This window comes from Halyomorpha halys, unplaced genomic scaffold (genome assembly GCF_000696795.3).
Source record: "Halyomorpha halys isolate HHAL.00 unplaced genomic scaffold, Hhal_1.1 Scaffold810.1, whole genome shotgun sequence".
Classification (NCBI taxonomy): Eukaryota; Metazoa; Arthropoda; class Insecta; order Hemiptera; family Pentatomidae; genus Halyomorpha; species Halyomorpha halys.
In genome coordinates this window covers 328841-347375 of record NW_027110315.1, presented here as the reverse complement: position 1 = coordinate 347375, position 18535 = coordinate 328841, and the positions used below count along the sequence as shown (strand labels likewise).

Genomic DNA, 18535 nt, shown 5'->3' with positions numbered 1-18535 from the left:
TTTTTTGAGATTGAAGACATGGAGTAACTTTTCTTTTAATTATGAAGAGATATCGTAAAACATAAGTGAAAGTGTATAAATTTTGTTTTAAATAATACACTAAGAATAAACTGGTATTTAATTTGTTCCTTTTGTCTTATATATTGTACTTAGTCATTTAATTTACTTACACACATTTATTATTGATTCAGGTTTTAATAAAATATACAAAAAAATTGAGTGATACATTTTTCCATTACAGCTGAAATTGGTTAAAATACAAAACCAATAGCTAAAGTAACAAATATGAATTTGAAAAGTCAGAAAATTGTTAGCTTAAATAAATTGTTTAATTTCAGCACCAAGAATACATTTTACAGTATAAACAATGAAGAATAAATTTTTAATTTAAATGTCTATGGGTATTCATTTATTGTTGAATTTGATTTAAAGGAATAATTTACACCATTCAAACTTCACACCTTTTGTTTTCATTGGTAGGATAGAAAATCTGTCCATTAACAAGTCAATCATCTGTGTAATACATACCTTATTAAAAATCAGGCTTTTAATATTACTAATGATAAGATCCTTTATAATTATATAAATTAAATATATATTGTTCATAAATGATATATGAGGCATAGAATTTGAAAATCAAGTCCAATATCCAATTTCGGTTTCTTTGCATTTTTTTTTCATTACATAATGATTAGGATTTCAACCAAAACCAGTTCTATCACATGTGGTAAAACAAAAAGAGAAAAGCATTAATAATAAAAATTGGAAAAAAGGCTTCAATGGTTCAAGAATTCTACACCTCATATTAGGTAACATTCTCAATATATCAAATTATAAGAGATAATGTAAGGTCAGTAATTAGAAAAATAAGTTATTCTGCTGGTATCCTATGATCTACAGACAAAAGTCCAGCAGTTCGACCACTGTCTTTTCACAATTGTAAAATACATGCCATGAAAAGACACCATCCCATCTGTATAGGCTAAAAATAATGGCAAACCAAAAACTACTGCAATCATGCAATAAAATGTATTGGCTACAGTGGCCTACATCATATCTCCCAGTGTTTGCAGAAGGGGAACCAACAGCAACAGTGACCATATCCCTTCCTTTAGGAGATGCACAAATCTAAAAATCTGGAAAAAGAAGTAGACAAGAAGGTGGCAGGAGCAGCTAAATTAGAACAAAAGATAAAGGCGGGAACAACATTGCCATAGATCTATAACAATAGACAAGCAACCAGGACCAGCACATCCTGACCACCATCTGCCGGCCACACTAATACCTATTACCTTCCAATGTAAAGCTCACACTAACTACTGGAAACCAAGCAGAGTGATCAAAGCAGCACTGGTTGGGCACATGAGTTCCTTCATGGAAACGGTCACTTCCATGATGACAGAACTTCAACAGTTTGGGAACTCGAGGAACAGGACTCTAGAAATTGAGTGCCTTCACTCTACTAAACATCAACTGTTGGAGCCAGGACACGAAGATAGAAGAATTGGAGGCGCTACTGGTTCCGACTCAGTCAACTGTTACTGTTCTCACAGACACCAGAATCCAAGGGCGGTCACTGCAGTTTCGAGGATATGCTGTAACCGCGAGATCATCATGAATCTCAGGGAGGTGTATAATTCCCGCCACTACGTAGCAGGCTCCATGGCCACCACTGACCTCACCAGACAGCCGTACCATATCACGAGCTGCTCTATTACGACTTTATATCGTCAGATCATCCATTGTACAATCCTGTTTGAGGTTCACGGTAGAAGATCTGAGCCGGGGTCCTGCAGTTTCAACTATCAGGAAGCGGACTCGGCGGGTATAAAGAAGAGGAAGAGTTTGCCATAGGCTGCACCAAGTCCCCACTCTGCGCACTATTTCGGAAGTAGACAGCTACATTCAACAGTTCACCGTACGTTCTGGAAGGTCACTAAGTCTGCCTTGAAGAAGTCCTTGAATGACCGCCTAGACTAGAGATCATCTTTTGACGTTTTGGCGCCACAGGCCGAGCTGCCGGCAGAACATTATCGGGAGGATATTGAAGAGCGCACGGCAGACTAACTCACCATACCCGACTTGTTCCGGGACACCAACTACAATTTTGTTAGTACGAAACAACTCAAGACAATCTTTAGAAGAGCAAACGGCAATCAAGCCTCTGGCCATGATAGTGTCCATACGGTCCATCTGAAACTGCTGCGCAGAGGAAATTTCTCCCTGCAAAATTGTATAACTCGTGCTTGAGGCTAAGATACTTTTCCACAATATAGAAACAAGCCATCTTGTTTCCACGCCTCAAGCAGGGTAAGTCTGGGAATGAGGCTGAACAATACAAACCCATTAGCCTGTTGTCGCACCTTGCTAAAGCTTACGAAAAGATCCTGAATAACCTTCGGGGAATATTCCATAATATCTTACGAGCAAACTGGTTTACAACACCATCTCTGAAGTTTCAAATGGAAGTGAACACAAAATTCAGCAGAAATAGGGAAATGGCTATTACTTCCATAGACTGCAAAAAGGCCTCCGACTCTATCTCTCATGGTATTTTATGCTGTAAGCATTTAGATCTTCAATGACCGTAGCAAATCTATGCGTCCATCGTCCCTTTCGTCCAGGACAGAAATCTCTCCGTAGAGAACCACTCCAACACCATTCCATTGGCTACAGGCAGTACTCTCGTCAGTATTATTTTCGATTTAAACTGCTGATGTAGGCGAAAACTACAAACAGCTACGCTGATGAAATCGCCATCTACAACAGTAGAGTAAACCCCACGCATGCACTACGATAGGCAGAAAAAGTACGCAAAGAAATAGTTCGACGACTGGGATATGTTACCATATCTGTTACATCGCTCACCAGGCAAAAAAGGCAGACTGCTGAGAACGCTCCAAGTGGCAAATTCCATAATCTCCCAATCCAATGCCATAGTATATTTGTGCATAAAACTGGATCGTCGCCCAAAATTTTGAACCCATCGTTATCAGAAAACCGGTTAAGAGGAAGTCCTACCGAAGAAAACTGGATGACCTGAGGAGTCTCATTTTAGTCCCTGACCTGGCCACCTAGGGGAAGAACGCCGAAGAAGAAATATGTTATTGTTGATAATGTTTTAAGTTTGATTTAATAATTCATCATAAAATAAATTTTATTGAATCAAATATTTAATGATATCGTTTTTTATATGTACCATAAATTGTAGAATTGAGAATAGACAGATTGTTTTCAGATTATTGATTAAACAGATAGTTAATACAATGACTGCTTCAAAGAACAAAACATTGGAAGATTGTTTAAACCACATCTGAAAAATAGGACAGAACATGTTCGTATAAAATCTTTATAATACAAATAAATATACAGTTCGGAGGTTCACAATTTCACTACTTTTATTGTTTTGGTGTAATGGTCTATTTCAATATACTTTTCCTCCTCCTTTTTTAACATCTTTTCGAAATTAGTTATAGTCAATTTTGTTGTGTTCATTAATTCAAAAGTATGAGTATTAATTTCTTGATAATTCCACTCATTTCTACAGGAATGCTCTCCTTGGCCAGTATAGTATTTAATATCGGTATTTTGATTTGTTTTTTAGTTATGCACTTGATATTTAAAACTTCAAACCTGAAAAAAATAATTGACAGAAAGAGTCCTAAGTTTGGGAAATATTTTTAATAATAGGGTTGGTTTTTTTTTATATTCCAGAGTTGGATAAAAAAATATATTGACACGGTTTTTACCATATTCTGCATTTGTTGAGAATGAATTAAATTAAAAAAAATTTCTATCTCCAAAACTATTAGACTTACATTTATTAGTACTCAAGATAAAGCTAGTTGAATTCAGTTTTATCATGATCTTCCATGTAGAAATAGTTGTATCCTGATATTAGCCAAAATAAAGTTAGAAGATGGAGATTTCTATTTTTTGAAGAAAAATGTATGCAAAAAGTTTTTTCTACCTTAGGGCGTTACTTAATTACTGAGCATGGAATAAAATTTTTTTAAAGTCAAACCCGAAAAAAATTCCAAAAACATAACTACCCGGACCTGTCGTTTTGTTTGATAGTTTACTATAGTCTTCAATAATTACGTCTAATTTTGATTCTCAATACTTTTCCACTAAACCTTAAGTAATATCGCAAGATCGTCTGAATGAAACAATTTATAAGTAATTGTATTTAACAAAATAATTTGCATTTAGAGGAGGGACGGGGAGATATAAATGGAGGGCATGCAGTTGGAGGTAGTAAATCCCACAGCTGAACTATTGTACCCTGATAAGTATATTGATTATTCAAATGTGATGACATCATCTACCTTTATATTCAGAGACAATTCAGTTTTATACTTATTTCTCCATCTCTTGTACTGTATATATTTTTATTATTGAAATTATTTTAAAATAGACGAAACCATTTGTTTATTAACAAATTTTTGTAAATTCCTTGTGAATTAGTAAGATTCGAGAATTGTAATTTTATAGCTTTAAACAAGCAAGGAAACTATTGAATCGCTTAATGCTCAAAGAACCAACCTTCAGACCAAAACTGAGCTATCATTAGATTCTTAATATTCAAAGTAATAAACATTCGTAGCTACAGGGGCTCAATATTTTATCTGTATGACCATATTTTCACAATGTCGTTGATAACATTTTATACATTTGAAAAATGTCAGAAAAAAAAAATGTTCATGATTTGGAGGGTTGTCATACAGGTTACCAATCTATTCTTGCTAGAGTGGGAAAGTTGATATTTACTTCAAGGGTTCGCCACGGAACAAAAGTCAACCCGCACAGGCAGACCAGATTCGAACGGGCAGTCTAGAATGCTAGGTTTTCATCTCCCTTCGGCCACCCATGACCTCAAGGGCTCATTATAATGGGTCATTAAATTACTTGATTTTCTTTTTCCGGGTCTCTTCACATCAATGACAGGTTTGAAACTAATTAGTAACTTACAATTTATTTGTTTCACAAAAAATTTATGGAATAAAGATTGGTATTGGTTACAGTGGCGTAACTTAGGAGGAATGCATCCCAATACTAGAGTTTTCTGTTAGTTCTTTTTCTTAAAAAAAAAAATATATATCCCCCTAAAAAAAACTCACTCCTAAAGAGATTATAATTATGTAAATAATTTTAAATTATATTTTTCTCATTTGGTTAAAAAGTCATCATCATCATAATAATCATTTTATCCCCTTTACCGTTTGCGCAGTGTGGGGTTACAATTTGCAGAGTCTGGACCAGATATCTCGCTCTTGGACCATCTCCCTTCTCCTACTCCAGTCTATATCCCGCCTCCTGAACACCTTCTTAACACTCTAGTCCCAGGAAGTGCATGGTCTTTCTCTTGGCCTTCTTCCCTCGGGTCTCATATGTCTTTTTGCAGTTCTTTCCTGGTCAATCCGAAGGAGTTGTCCGAACCATCTTAGCTTGTGCTCCTCTAGGATGCTCTCAGCCGGTTTAACTCCGAGGTTAGTCCGAATGGTACTGTTCCGCACTCCATCTGGTCGTGTCCTTCCTTCCACCTTACGAAGGTACCGCATCTCCATGGATTGGATCCGGCTCTTGTGTTTCAAGGTGAGGGTCCACGATTCGGAAGAGTAGGAAAGAATTGGGAGGAACGTCGATTTGTAGATCATTAATGTAATTTTTCTCGTCACCTCCCTTTTGAGCAGGAAACCCCTTCGAAGCAAACTAAATATTCTTCCAGATGCATTGATTGTTTGAGAGACCTCCTCATCAATGTAGCCGCCTTCGTTGAGATGAGCACCTAGATATTTGAAATTCTGGACCTGCTCTAATCTTTCTCCGTTTGTTCTGATCACCCTTATTATTCTCCGAGGTTTCTTTCCTATCCTCATACATTTGGTCTTTTCGATGATTGGTATTGGTTACAGTGGCGTAACTAAGGAGGAATGCATTCCATTACTAGGGTTTTTCTGTTAGTTCTTTTCCTTTAAAAAAATATATATATATATCCCTTAAAAAAAAAAACTCACTCCTAAACAGATTATAATTATATAAATAATTTTAATTTATATTTTTCTCATTTGGTGGAAAAGTACTCAATATATTATTTCTGCATATTTCTGCACTACGCTCCCCGCAGGCTTTGGTCCCAGATGCATAGCTTTGGATGCATTAGCCTTATTTACGCCACTGATTGATAAATATACTTGACCAAAACTTAATGGAATGTCTTAATATATACCTGCTGAATCGTTTCTTCCAAACATCTAAATGATAGGAGAACAAAGAGGAGTATCATGTTATAATTCTAATGTTTACGATAAAAATTAACTGTTATAAAAATTGTCCTTAACAAATGAATAATTCATGTGCAGAAGATCGAATTTCAATGTGAAGTATAATTACATTGCTTGCTTAAATCTTATATCAAATTGCATGATATTATATTAGGCTTGGCATTTATCCCAAATTTTAGGTCTCAGAGACAAATAGAGCCCATCAATTTATTCTAAAATCCATTATTTTATTAAAATTATACAGTGGAATATAATTAATAAACGGACTCATGTATATACTTAATACATCAGACCAATTAACAACGTAACAGATTTACGAAGTAATGTATAGTTTTATAATATGATACTACCAATTTTTGTTTAGCTTATCCAGTTCCATTGGAGCTATTAAAGTGAACTTATATAACTCATTTATTTACATCAATCAGGTATATTAATACTAAAAAAATAAATGTTTTACTTTACTAGATTTAACTCACTGGATAACGACCAGGAAAACACATTTTAAGAAAATTTTAAGTTATCTTCTGTTTCCGATATATTGCCGATGAGTTTTTCCATTGGTTGGAAAGATGTTTCAAAAGAAGTCAGTATGACTTACCGATTACCAAAGCCGTCTTGGTTCTTATTTTATTTTATTTAAATCCTGTATCACAAATTCCATGTACTAGTTGAACGCCCTCAGAATAGTTTCAGCTGTATAATTCGAGTTCTTGGTGGTCTCTAAGACATTGCAGCTAGTAGATAGATCAATTCCCTTTTCATTTTCAACGGGCTTCACTCAACAGCCCTCTAGTGAAGTAATAAGTTGAGAGGTCCAGTAGTTCAGGAAAGGTTCGTTTTGGATGGGAAATTACTTTTTGAGAGGAAACTATTTTGAAGTTGTCACTCACCGCAACACCATTTCTCAACGATGCTCTTCCATTTTCTTGGGCCTTCGTTTATCATCCTTAGATTCTCCGATAAATCAGCCGATCCATATCTGTTGCCTTAAACAAGTAGCAGGTGTCTTTAAGTCTTCTAACAGGAGAAGGTCAAGTATTACACCTCCTGTTATTACTTGTCCCGTTTCATAATACACTGTCCTGTATGGCCAGGTGACAACAAACCTAACTGCTAACTCGTCACCAATCAGCTCTTTTGTTGGTGTGAAAGATTTCAGTTCCAGATTGGAGATGAATGCCTCAGGACACCTGAACAAATTATTTGTGAACTGTCATTGCTCGGTATTGAGGCCATATAAGGCGCCTCTTCTGATACAACTTAGTCCATTTAGAATAGTGTTATCCCATATTTCAAGTTGTCTCAGAGTGTTACACTGAATTTAATTCATTATTAATTATTCTTCACATTGAATAATCATTATAAAATGAGTGACATCTTTAGTTTCTTCCTTATGTACAATCTTACAGACTGGCGCGCCTTTCAGTTTCTGTTTTCAATCCAGCTTTGCTGTTTGAGGCCAGATCATACACACGCCGGTATGTCTTCAATGATCCTCAGCAAGACGCCCAAGAGTTTTCTGTCTGATTGCCTCTACCTAAGAAAGCTGAAAAATAAAAAAACATGACTAATATTTGATATCACTGATTTCGGAACTAATATACGAAAGATAAATTGACTAATTAAATACAGTTTCTTTGTTAAAATATCTTTTTGTAATTCTTGAGTGTTGAAGGACACTAAGGCGTAAAGATAAACAGTGTTTTCTAGTACTCAGACTTATGATTAGTTTAACTACACGCAGTTGACCTGATTGCTGGATCTTTTCCTTGGAGTTGAAGAGCAACCACTTATTTCCTGAACATCAGAAATGATTTGTATGTCTCCCTGACAGTTCTGCACTAGGATTCACGACATTCTTGAAGCAAGTACTGCGTTACAGCCAAAATTATCAACTGACTAATGTTGAGAACTCATTTTAGGACGAGTGCCAAAACATGATACTTAGAATTTTTGTTTATTAGAAATAAATCCTAGATATGAACTTGAAAAAAAAACTTTAGCCTTAAATTATAAGAAAATAGTACGCTAAATATGTAATTCCGACAACTCTTTTACAAGTAATTCATATTATCACTCATTAAATACAAAAATTGTGACTGGTGAATTGAAATATTAATACAATTTTTTAATTGGCGCTGTCTGTTTGGAGATTTTGTATGAGTATTCTAACTCAAAACATTTTCATCTACGCTAGAAGTCAGCACTAAATACGTCGGTCATTTTTATCTTTTGATGTCGAAACAAATTTCGATGAATTTTTAGAATGATTTTTCCCGATAAGGTTAATTTAAAAATATACCAGAAAGCGACTCTGATTTTTTGCCGTAATTTATAAGAATAATTAGTAAGATGTCATCAGAAGTTACATTGGAGTAAAAGTGAGATATTTCACAAGTTCATTTATAAGAAACCACCTTGTTATTAGCAGAATCAATGGTGACATATGCTATTCCATTGGCATTGATTTCCCTTTAGCCTTGTTAAAAGTCGTTTTTAATAATTAGTAATTATAGGTCGTTGAAATTATTTTAAGGTAAGAAGTGAAATAGCTAAGCGAATTAGTGTTTAATAACTAGTTATGACCTTAGTCGCAGGCAGTCTTCCCGATATCTATAATTACCTCCTAGTCGAGATCAATGTATGCAGTTAGCTGAGTTCTCCAACCCTTTACAATTTCTCATGTGATTCCCTTTTTCTCCGAGAGTAAGTTCACGCGAAAATCTCGTTAAGTTAACTAATCCTAAAAAGGTACAGTAAATTCGTAATTTATATTATGTTTTTGGTTAGTTGGTTGGTTGGTGTTTATATGAAGTTGGGTCTTTGTGACGTTTTGTTTATTTTAACTGAATAAATGTTTTAATTCTTAGAATGCGTAAATATTAAATCGTTTAACAAGTAATTATGTCAATTTTTATTTAAATCAAGTTGTTTTCTTCGTTTTTAATGAAGTTTTGAAATTCTAACCTTACCTGTTACATAAATTGTTAACCACTGTTATTATGAGTTTGCAATAAAGTTACTTTACTAATTAGGTTCTAGTCCTTAATGTTTCCCATTAAGTTTTTAGGTGTATTTACATGTCTATTGATTTAGAATTTAGATATATTGATATAATAATTACATCATTTTTTGTATCATCCATTTGAAACATTGTCTTTGATCTTATTTATTCATTTATAAGATTAAATGTTTTTTTTTATCAACATTGAAATTTGCAGATGTCTGTCACAACACACAAAAATCGGTACAAGAATACTGGTTTAGATTCTCAAGAATTGAGAAGAAGGCGTGAAGAGGAGGGTGTACAATTACGAAAACAAAAACGTGAACAACAATTATTCAAAAGACGAAATGTTAATATCCCAGCGCTGTCAGATGAAGATACTTCTATGCAGGTATTTTATTTTTTGTTAAATACTATATGAACTTTCATGGGATGTATAACTTAAAACTAATGCTTCATTTTAGATCAATAATTAATTTCATTTAAATTCTTGTATTGATCTGTTTTCTTTCTGAAATTGAATTACCTAATTTTGTGTAACTGATAGTTACTGTAAACATTATTTACTGATGATTTTGGTTTCAACAATGGAGCCAAAACTGCAAACAAGAGTGTAAAGCATAAATATTCAATAAATATAGTTTGATAAATATTCATTTAAAGAATTTAGATTTATGTTGTGGACTGTTGGAAACTTAGTTTCACTTTGGTCTTCTACTGTTTAGGTCATGGTTATGTTTACTGTTTATTATGTCTATATAATTAACTATCTTGTTTCTAAATTCATTCCATAATAACCCTAAATCTTGAGTCTACATTTGTTATCATATTTCATAGGTATTTTTTACTATTTGTGTCTAAGGTTAGATATATGATAATTCTTTATGGTAATGCCTAAATATTAGAGTTTTTTTAATTTTCTGTATTGAATAGCTCTTTTATTTTCCATTTCATTTACGAATTACCTTTTTATATTTACTTAGGTAGTTTATACTATTTGTTATCAGTGGCTATTCAGTATGCATATACAATTTAACCAAGCATTCATTTGATTATGAAAATTTTAATGTGAACAAATATTATTTACATATTTATGGTTACTTAATTTTCTATTTTAATTTTTAAAAAATATATTTATGTTTATTTTTAATCAAGTTTTAAATGTTTTTAACTATATTGTCTTGATAATGAAATAATCTCTTGCCACCGGTTTGATTCAGGTTCTTATCCTCAGTCAATTAAAATGATAGATAATTTTAATTATTGAGCTCAAAATATATCTTTCATGTGAGTAACATATGAGTATATCATGATGTTACGAAAATAAGTTGTGTATGTTGATAATATATGTTTAATAAACAAGCCCACAAATTTTTATGAAACATTTACTATTTCAGGACTTTTTAAGCATAGCAAAAATTGATTTATTACGATAGTCTTTTAGTTAGAATGTAACTGAAACAAAAATAACTTTCAAAAATTGAAATTGGTGAATTTCATTTGCCTAATTCAATTTTTATGTTTTAGTACTATCTAATTTTTGTCATTATCTCCAAAATTATTTCAAGTTCTTTTTAATTTTTTAATGAAAATGTGATCATAATAATTAATTGCTTCTAATTACTTTTGATGGTCTATGATCTAAATATTCTTAATTGCAGTATTAAAAGCTTATATTTTTGCACTTATGCGTCTTAAATTGAGTTTCAAATGTATCCAAGCCGAACTTAACATTACATTTGGTTTAATTAACTAAGTCTAAGTAACTAAATTTAAAATTAACAAATGAGATGTAAATAACCGCACCTTTTTATGTTGTTAGTAACCTGAAATAAATAAATATGCTGATGCGGACCCATTGTGCCAAACTTTAAATTGCGTCTTAAGTTTTTACTGAAATATTTTTTTACACAACTTGTTTGTTCACCAAATTATACAATACTCATATACATATCATCATAGTCAGATGAATGTTTAGTGCTAATTTCTGCTTACATAGGTTTATTCCAATTTTCAGTTTGATCGTTTTATAATATTGAAAGGTTTTTATGAACATGGTATGTTATGATTTATTTAAACAAAACTTACAGTTCTTCACCATTAACAATATTGTTAGTTCATTCCCCTTATACTATAAGTGCATAATAGTTTTCTACGAAACTTTATGAAGATGAGGTAATATATGGTTGTCAGTAAGAAAATCAATCTTTTGGTAAGTCGACCCCAATAATTTTAAACATTTGTTCTTGCACTTAATTTTTAATAACTGCAAACGATACCTTAACGATTAATGACACATTGTCATCTCTATGTTTCCTTTTAACCTTGGATTGGCCCTGACCCTGTTAAGTACTGTCCTACCTTTTCTTCATTATAGTCTTTCTGGGTTCTGCCGCTTTGGGTTGAAGTATATAAATTTATTAACTTATGTATTCTTTTATTTTACACTCTTCCAATAACATTTTTTACATGTTCATTAGGTTTTTTTTTATTAAAAAAACTATTTTCACTTTTTTTTGGATTATTTTTTCATGTTATCTAAATGTTTTATATAAAATGTGGTGATAACTTTCTAGAGTTCTTATTTAGTAATTCAGTTAAAAAACCTGTAAGAAACTCATTGATTAGCTGATTACATACATAGCTTCAGTGGCATACACAGGTGGTGGTATTTTGTCGCCATGGTTAAAAAAAAGATATTTAAACTTTATTTGGCTGAATATTATGTTTTATTTATTGCTTATTTATACTAAAAGCTAAGAAAATATTGTTTAAAAATCGTGCTCTAAGTGGTTTTTTTTGGGAGCCCCAGTGGTAAAAGTGTTAGTAGAAAGGTTTTCTTTTAAATTATCTACAGTCTTTCAGATTTATTGATGTTTATGGTTCTACTCTTTTCCAGTATAATTCTGGAAGTGTGTACAGACAAAATAAACTTTAGCTTCACATATTAGTATAGATATATTTTTGTTCATGTTCACATCTTATATTGGATATTTATGATTCAGGGAGTGTTATTTTTAGTACTTTCTTTTATATAATTTTCTTATCAGTTGGTCAATAGGTGTTCAAAATTAATTATAGGTTAGAGGAATATCATTGGGGGATAAATGTGAGATAATAGACTGTAAAGGAGATTGGTGTTGGGATTAAGTCCAATTTAATATTAAAATCGATCATTCCTGTCAATATAAATGGTATTCAAGGATTTCTTATTTGAATATAATAAATTTGTTTAGGTACTTAGTACTGCCATATGGATTGTATGTCATATTGTTGGGGTTATAACCCACTCTATTTTCTTTACTGCATTAATTAGATCACAGCTTTCATCTTCTGCTCATTGATCTCGCTATAGAGGTGTAGAGTTGTAATAGTTCCTTTCCAGTTTAGTTTAGGACTATTTGCATTAATACAAATCAATTTATGATGCCTGGTTGATATTCACAACATAACATATGGTCGGTGGGATAGTATATATTTACAATTTCTTTCTACAAAATATTTCAACATATATTTTTTGTTAATTTGAAACTAACAGTTCTGTCAAATTTATTTTAAAAATAATGAGGTGTAGATAGTTGACCGTAGATTAATTATTGGAGAAGTTTGTCGGGGGGGGGGGGTGCGGTCAGCAAAGAACAACATAAATAAACAATGATTGGAGAAGTTTGTCCAACAATGAAGACCTGAAACTCAGGTCGAAACGTCGGCATATACATATCTTCTTACCTACATGATATTATATTTCATCTGTTACTGTTTTCAATCTACTACCATACCATTCCACGATTATCAATCAATTAAAAATTTGTACTATTCAATTATCGGTTATCAATTTTTTATCATTTATGATTTAATTCAATATTTTGTATAATTCTAAATTTGTTTGAATACTATTCCTTTTCAATTGTCTGTGTCTCTAAATGTTGTTGTTATCTATTTGTTCTATAGCCCTGATGAAGACCTGAAACTCAGGTCGAAACGTCGGCATAAAATAAATAAATATAGTTTTGTTTATTTCTGTTGTTCTTTGCTGACCGCACCCCCCCGACAAACTTCTCCAATTATTTTAAAAATAAATGATCATTTTTGTGATTAAAAAATAAATAAATATTATGATAGTTTTTATATGCTTTCAGTTGGGAGTATGATTTAATTTATTTATTTCTTCCTTACCCGCATTATTATGTTATGTTCACCACATCTTATTATTATCATATTTACCCCTTTTGGCTTATATAACTTTATATTTTATTTCTTTCATCCTAGTATTTTACATACATATTTCATTTATTACATATATTTTCTTTCTAATTTTTTTCATAACATTAATTTCAAATAATTTTTTTTTATATATATTTATATTTACTATCTAGATATTCTCATTCTTTACCCCTTTTGGCTTATTTAACTTTATACTTTGTTTCTTTAAACTGGTCAATTTACTTACATATTTAATAACTTATATATATACATTTTTTTCCCACTTTTTCGTAACTTTTTAAAATAATGTTCATTTTTTATGTGTATTTTATTTTTTCTTTCCACTTTCTTAATTTTAATATTACTTTTTTTCTCATACAGCCTTAATCTTCTTACAATGCTTATATTTTGTATTTTCTTTCAACACTATTCATGTAATTATATTGCTTGTTATTTTCTAATCATTCTATAATTCTCATTACCCATTGTGGTTGTTATCTTGTTTTTTATTCTTAGCCCTTAAGAAAGCTTGAAATTATGGCCGAAACATTGGCACTAATAAATAATTACCAAGATTGGCCATGTGGTTTGTATGTTCTAGAGAAATATAATCTAACCTAGTCTGGAACTTGACCATTTCAAAATAGAAAAAATTATTGCCTATTTGTGTAAAAATTATACCTCAAAGTCAACTTGTTCTGTATTAATTTTTTTATAGTATCAGACATGATTTTATATCTTTATTTGTATATCATTTCTTTCTTTCTTATTTTCGTGTTGGAAATGAAAGGAAAGTTGGCGAGTGACTCAGACCTACCTATAAAATTTACAAAATAATCCCATTAGTATGTATTTTATAACTTGTGTAATATATGAATATTTAAAATTTGATTTGACCTATAATTATACCTTATTTTTGACATTAAAGTTATGATTTATTATTAGATACATGAGTTTGGTTTATATAAAATAGTTTTATATTTATATTATTACGTTTCTGTGTCTTTTGTCAGATTATAAATTATTTCTTATTTTTGTAATTGTTAACATAAATTTTATTTTGTTACCAGGAAGAAAGAGTTTCAAATGGCGGCATCACTCCTGACATGGTCCAGGCCATATACAGCCCCTTGACTGAGCTACAGTTGGAGGCAACTCAAAGGTTTCGTAAGCTTCTTTCTCGCGAGCCAAATCCTCCTATTGATGAAGTAATCGAGACTGGAATTGTGCCACGTTTAGTAGAGTTTTTAAAGGATCATACAAATTATACCTTACAGGTAGCTACTCCCTCTATCAATTTTAAATTACCGTAAGATTAAATTACTCCTCTTTTTTTTTAGAGTAGGTCTCCAATATCTAGTTGTTACAAATACATTGATGTTAATAGTTATTTAAATTTTTTCAGGGATCATTTAAGTGTTGAAAACTTAAAAATTCAATAAATAATAATTATTGAAAAATCATTAAATTGTATAGTATTTGTTGAGTTAAAGTGTTTCTAATTGTTTTTCTATTTATATAATTTCATTTGAAGTAATCAGTTTTCAATCAAGGTGAAATACTTGGAACAACGACTTTAGGAATGCAGTTGGTACTCTGGAATGGGATACTTTTCTCACTTGCAACTATTCTCATTATCTTTAGTTACTAAGAATTGCTCATGTATTTATTTTCTGTTTATTTCTTGAAACCTCATCTCAGTTGTGTTATATATGATTTAAGTACAAGTAAAAAAAAAAATTCTAAAAACCAACAGTTAAAAAAAAAAATTATGGTTTGAAAATTTAAAAATAAATGAAATTACAATGGATTATGAGCACAAACTGTTATTATATAAAAAGGATGAATCTAACAATTTTTAAAAGCACGTAGTACTTTACCTAATCTGAAAAGTTGTTTTAGGATGAAAAAGTACGATGTTAATTTTTTTAGAACTTAATACATTCTTGATTGTTTTTCACTTTGTTAAATTATGTAGTATTAATGACTATTCCATTAAAAAATATCTAATTAAAAAAATTAAGAAAATATCCAATCTAATATGGCATTACAACCCTACGTATGTCTTAGCTTTCATAAGGAACCTTCATCAAGATACTCCATTTAATGTAATGCCCTTCAGTCATAAATGTGTAAAGTACGCCTGGCATCTTGAGCCACTTTATTTGCCCTTCCTAATCTATTTGGTCTTCCTCTTTCTCTGGTATCGTCCAACTTTCCTTCCAGTTGTGTTTTAGTCAGATCCTTACTCTTTTTTGCCACATGTTAGTAAATTAGTGGCCCCAAAAATTCTACTTCATAATATTCTTAAAAGATAGTTTTTCCTTTTTTGTTTTTGTTTGATGTGGTACATGTTTCGGAAGGATATGTTAGGGACCAGTCTAATCAGGTCTTGTGTTATATAATTTTTATTTTTCTTAATTTAAATGAGCTCCTTAGTTGTTTCAGAAGCCCAAGATTGCATCTAACAAAAATACTCTAATCTTTAAAAGTTACTTGGCTGAAAAACTGATTAGGGTTGATCTACAAGCCAAGTATATGGTATGTCAAGGGATGTTGAAAAGTGTTTGGCAAAATTTAGTGATCTTATACACTAACTGCTTAAATTTTTCTCTAAGCACCTTGAAAGGTACTATAGATTCTCTATAGGACTGTACTCTATAACACTGTTAGATATTTTCCCAGTTGAACTGCCTCGGCAGTATACTGTCATCAACTTCTAAAGAGAGAGATAGGTCAACTGTTCAAAGAGCACACCATCCTTCGGGGACAGCTTGATGTTGATTGGTCTAGTAGAATACTCAGAGACCATCTCAACTGTTGTGGCAGTCAAAGAGTCGAGCCACTTTTTTTATGGTTAAAGTCAATGTTTATTCCACCATTGTGAATTAAAACCATTATTGTTTCTCGTAATAGGGAATTAATATTGGTATTCCAATACATTTTGGCCTCAGCAGCCTCATATAAGAAGCATTTCACTCAATTTTTCACCTTTATTAAAGAATAATTTAATTATGTAATACTTATTATCGATGATCTTTTGTTAATTAGTTTGAAGCAGCTTGGGCTTTGACAAATATCGCATCAGGAACCTCAGTTCAAACAAGGATTGTGATCGAGGCAGGAGCCGTTCCTGTCTTTGTTCAACTGTTGTCATCAGAATACGAAGATGTTCAGGAACAAGCAGTGTGGGCTCTTGGTAATATTGCTGGAGATTCACCCGATTGTCGTGACCACGTATTAGATTCAGGCATTTTACCTCCCCTTCTTCAGTAAGAATAATTTATATTTATTACATAATTTTTTGTATGATCCCCATAATTTTTATAAATATTTTGGTTTAGGTCGTTAAGCTTTTTTAGAAAAATAGTTAAACTCCTTTCAAACCTGTTTAGTTTAATTTTACATGTTCTGTTTTGTCTCTTCATGATCCTGTTTCATATTGAAGCAAAAATATTATTTCATAAAAATACAAATATATAGGCTAAGTAGAAATACAAATACTTTTTATTTCATTATGTTGTCGACTACTAGTGATATTATAGGATCTAAAAAGAACAAGACAGCATTGTACTAAGCAATGAAATGTGCCAAATATAAACAATACTATTGATAGTATTATATACTTTATTATGTAACAGAGCCCTGGTTGTATCATTGTCACTCTTTTTAAAAACATTATTAATACAAAAATAAAATTCATCAATTTATCACAATACTGGTCATTGGCTTCTGTAACTAATTGACTCCTATTTATATATACATGTAGTTATTAATATTAGTTAAGTAAGAATTAGGTACTTGAAAAAGCAATTGAAAGAAAACTTATCCTCTTATTTATTTTTATAGGTTACTCAGCAAAGCCGACAGACTGTCATTGACTAGAAACGCTGTTTGGGCCTTGTCGAATTTGTGCCGTGGGAAGAACCCGACTCCTGATTTTAGCAAAGTAGCGCCTTGCCTTCCAGTGCTCGCTAGAATGCTGTTCCATACTGATGGGGATGTGCTGGCAGATTCCTGTTGGGCTCTTTCCTATCTGTCAGACGGACCTAATGAGAAAATTCAAGCTGTCATAGATGCAGGAGTCTGTAGAAGACTAGTCGAATTACTGATGTATGTTCTTTGAAATTAATTTAAAATCTTACAACACTATTTCATATTCATTTCATTGAATTTTATATGCTTAGTGGCACTAACTCCTAAATTAATAACATTAAAGCTACTGAGAATTATAAAGTATTGACTTATGGATTTTTATAAAAGAAATTGTTAATCAGTGAAAATGATTGATTCATCTCTGGTGAGGTTGATGACCTCGTAAGTCCTGTAAGTAGTTCTTGTTATTTTTTTAGATCAAATTACAGCAAACAGAGAGGAAAATTTTTTTTATTGTTAAACCTGTTTCCTAGCTCAATAATTAAAGAACAAAGTGGAAGTACATATTATCGTTGTAACATATGAATCTGGAAAATTGAAGCCTCTCAGACAGACATGGTACTGAACTTAAGGACTGCAAGGGTCAAAATGGTATAAGTAATTTAATGGCTTTATTTGAAACTAGAGGAAGCATCTCTGTTAAATCAGGATATTGAAGATTGTGAGTTGATCGCCTAAGTACCACACACTGCGATATTAACATCCTCTCTCAGAATCCTACTTTATGTCAGAATGATTTCAAATATTGCTATTGAATTATACGTAGTACCTAATTATCTTAAATCATCTTAAGTTTAGTATCGTATCAATCTGAAGGATCTTTAATGATTTTGTGTTTCTATTTTAGGCTGGAAAACTCAATTGTTAACTTCTGAAAACGGCCACAATTTAAGGTTTAGAAAACATTAAACAAGATGGCCTATGGAAAGGAGTATTTTTAATATTCTTCTAAGAAAAAACCCTTATTTTTCCTAAAAGTCAATTAACATTTACATGCTTACATTTAGCTCTTCAATTGTTCTCTTTAGAATATAAAAATTGTGGCTTAAAAAAAATTTTTTTTTTTAAATTATCTACTTTGTTTGATATTTTGTCTTTGTAT

General features: G+C 31.6%; 1 protein-coding gene across 1 annotated transcript in view; it reads left to right on the top strand.

Annotated features, from left to right (window-relative positions):
* Positions 1 to 8645: 8645 nt before the first annotated feature.
* The window catches only part of Kap-alpha1 (karyopherin alpha1), a gene marked incomplete in the record, with an annotated part of 13283 nt that continues 3393 nt past the window's right edge, over positions 8646 to 18535 (top strand). Inside the window, 5 exon segments of the mRNA XM_067048467.1 lie at positions 8646 to 8668; positions 9509 to 9685; positions 14568 to 14774; positions 16549 to 16769; positions 17347 to 17610. Coding sequence (XP_066904568.1) covers positions 9509 to 9685; positions 14568 to 14774; positions 16549 to 16769; positions 17347 to 17610 — 869 coding nt within the window.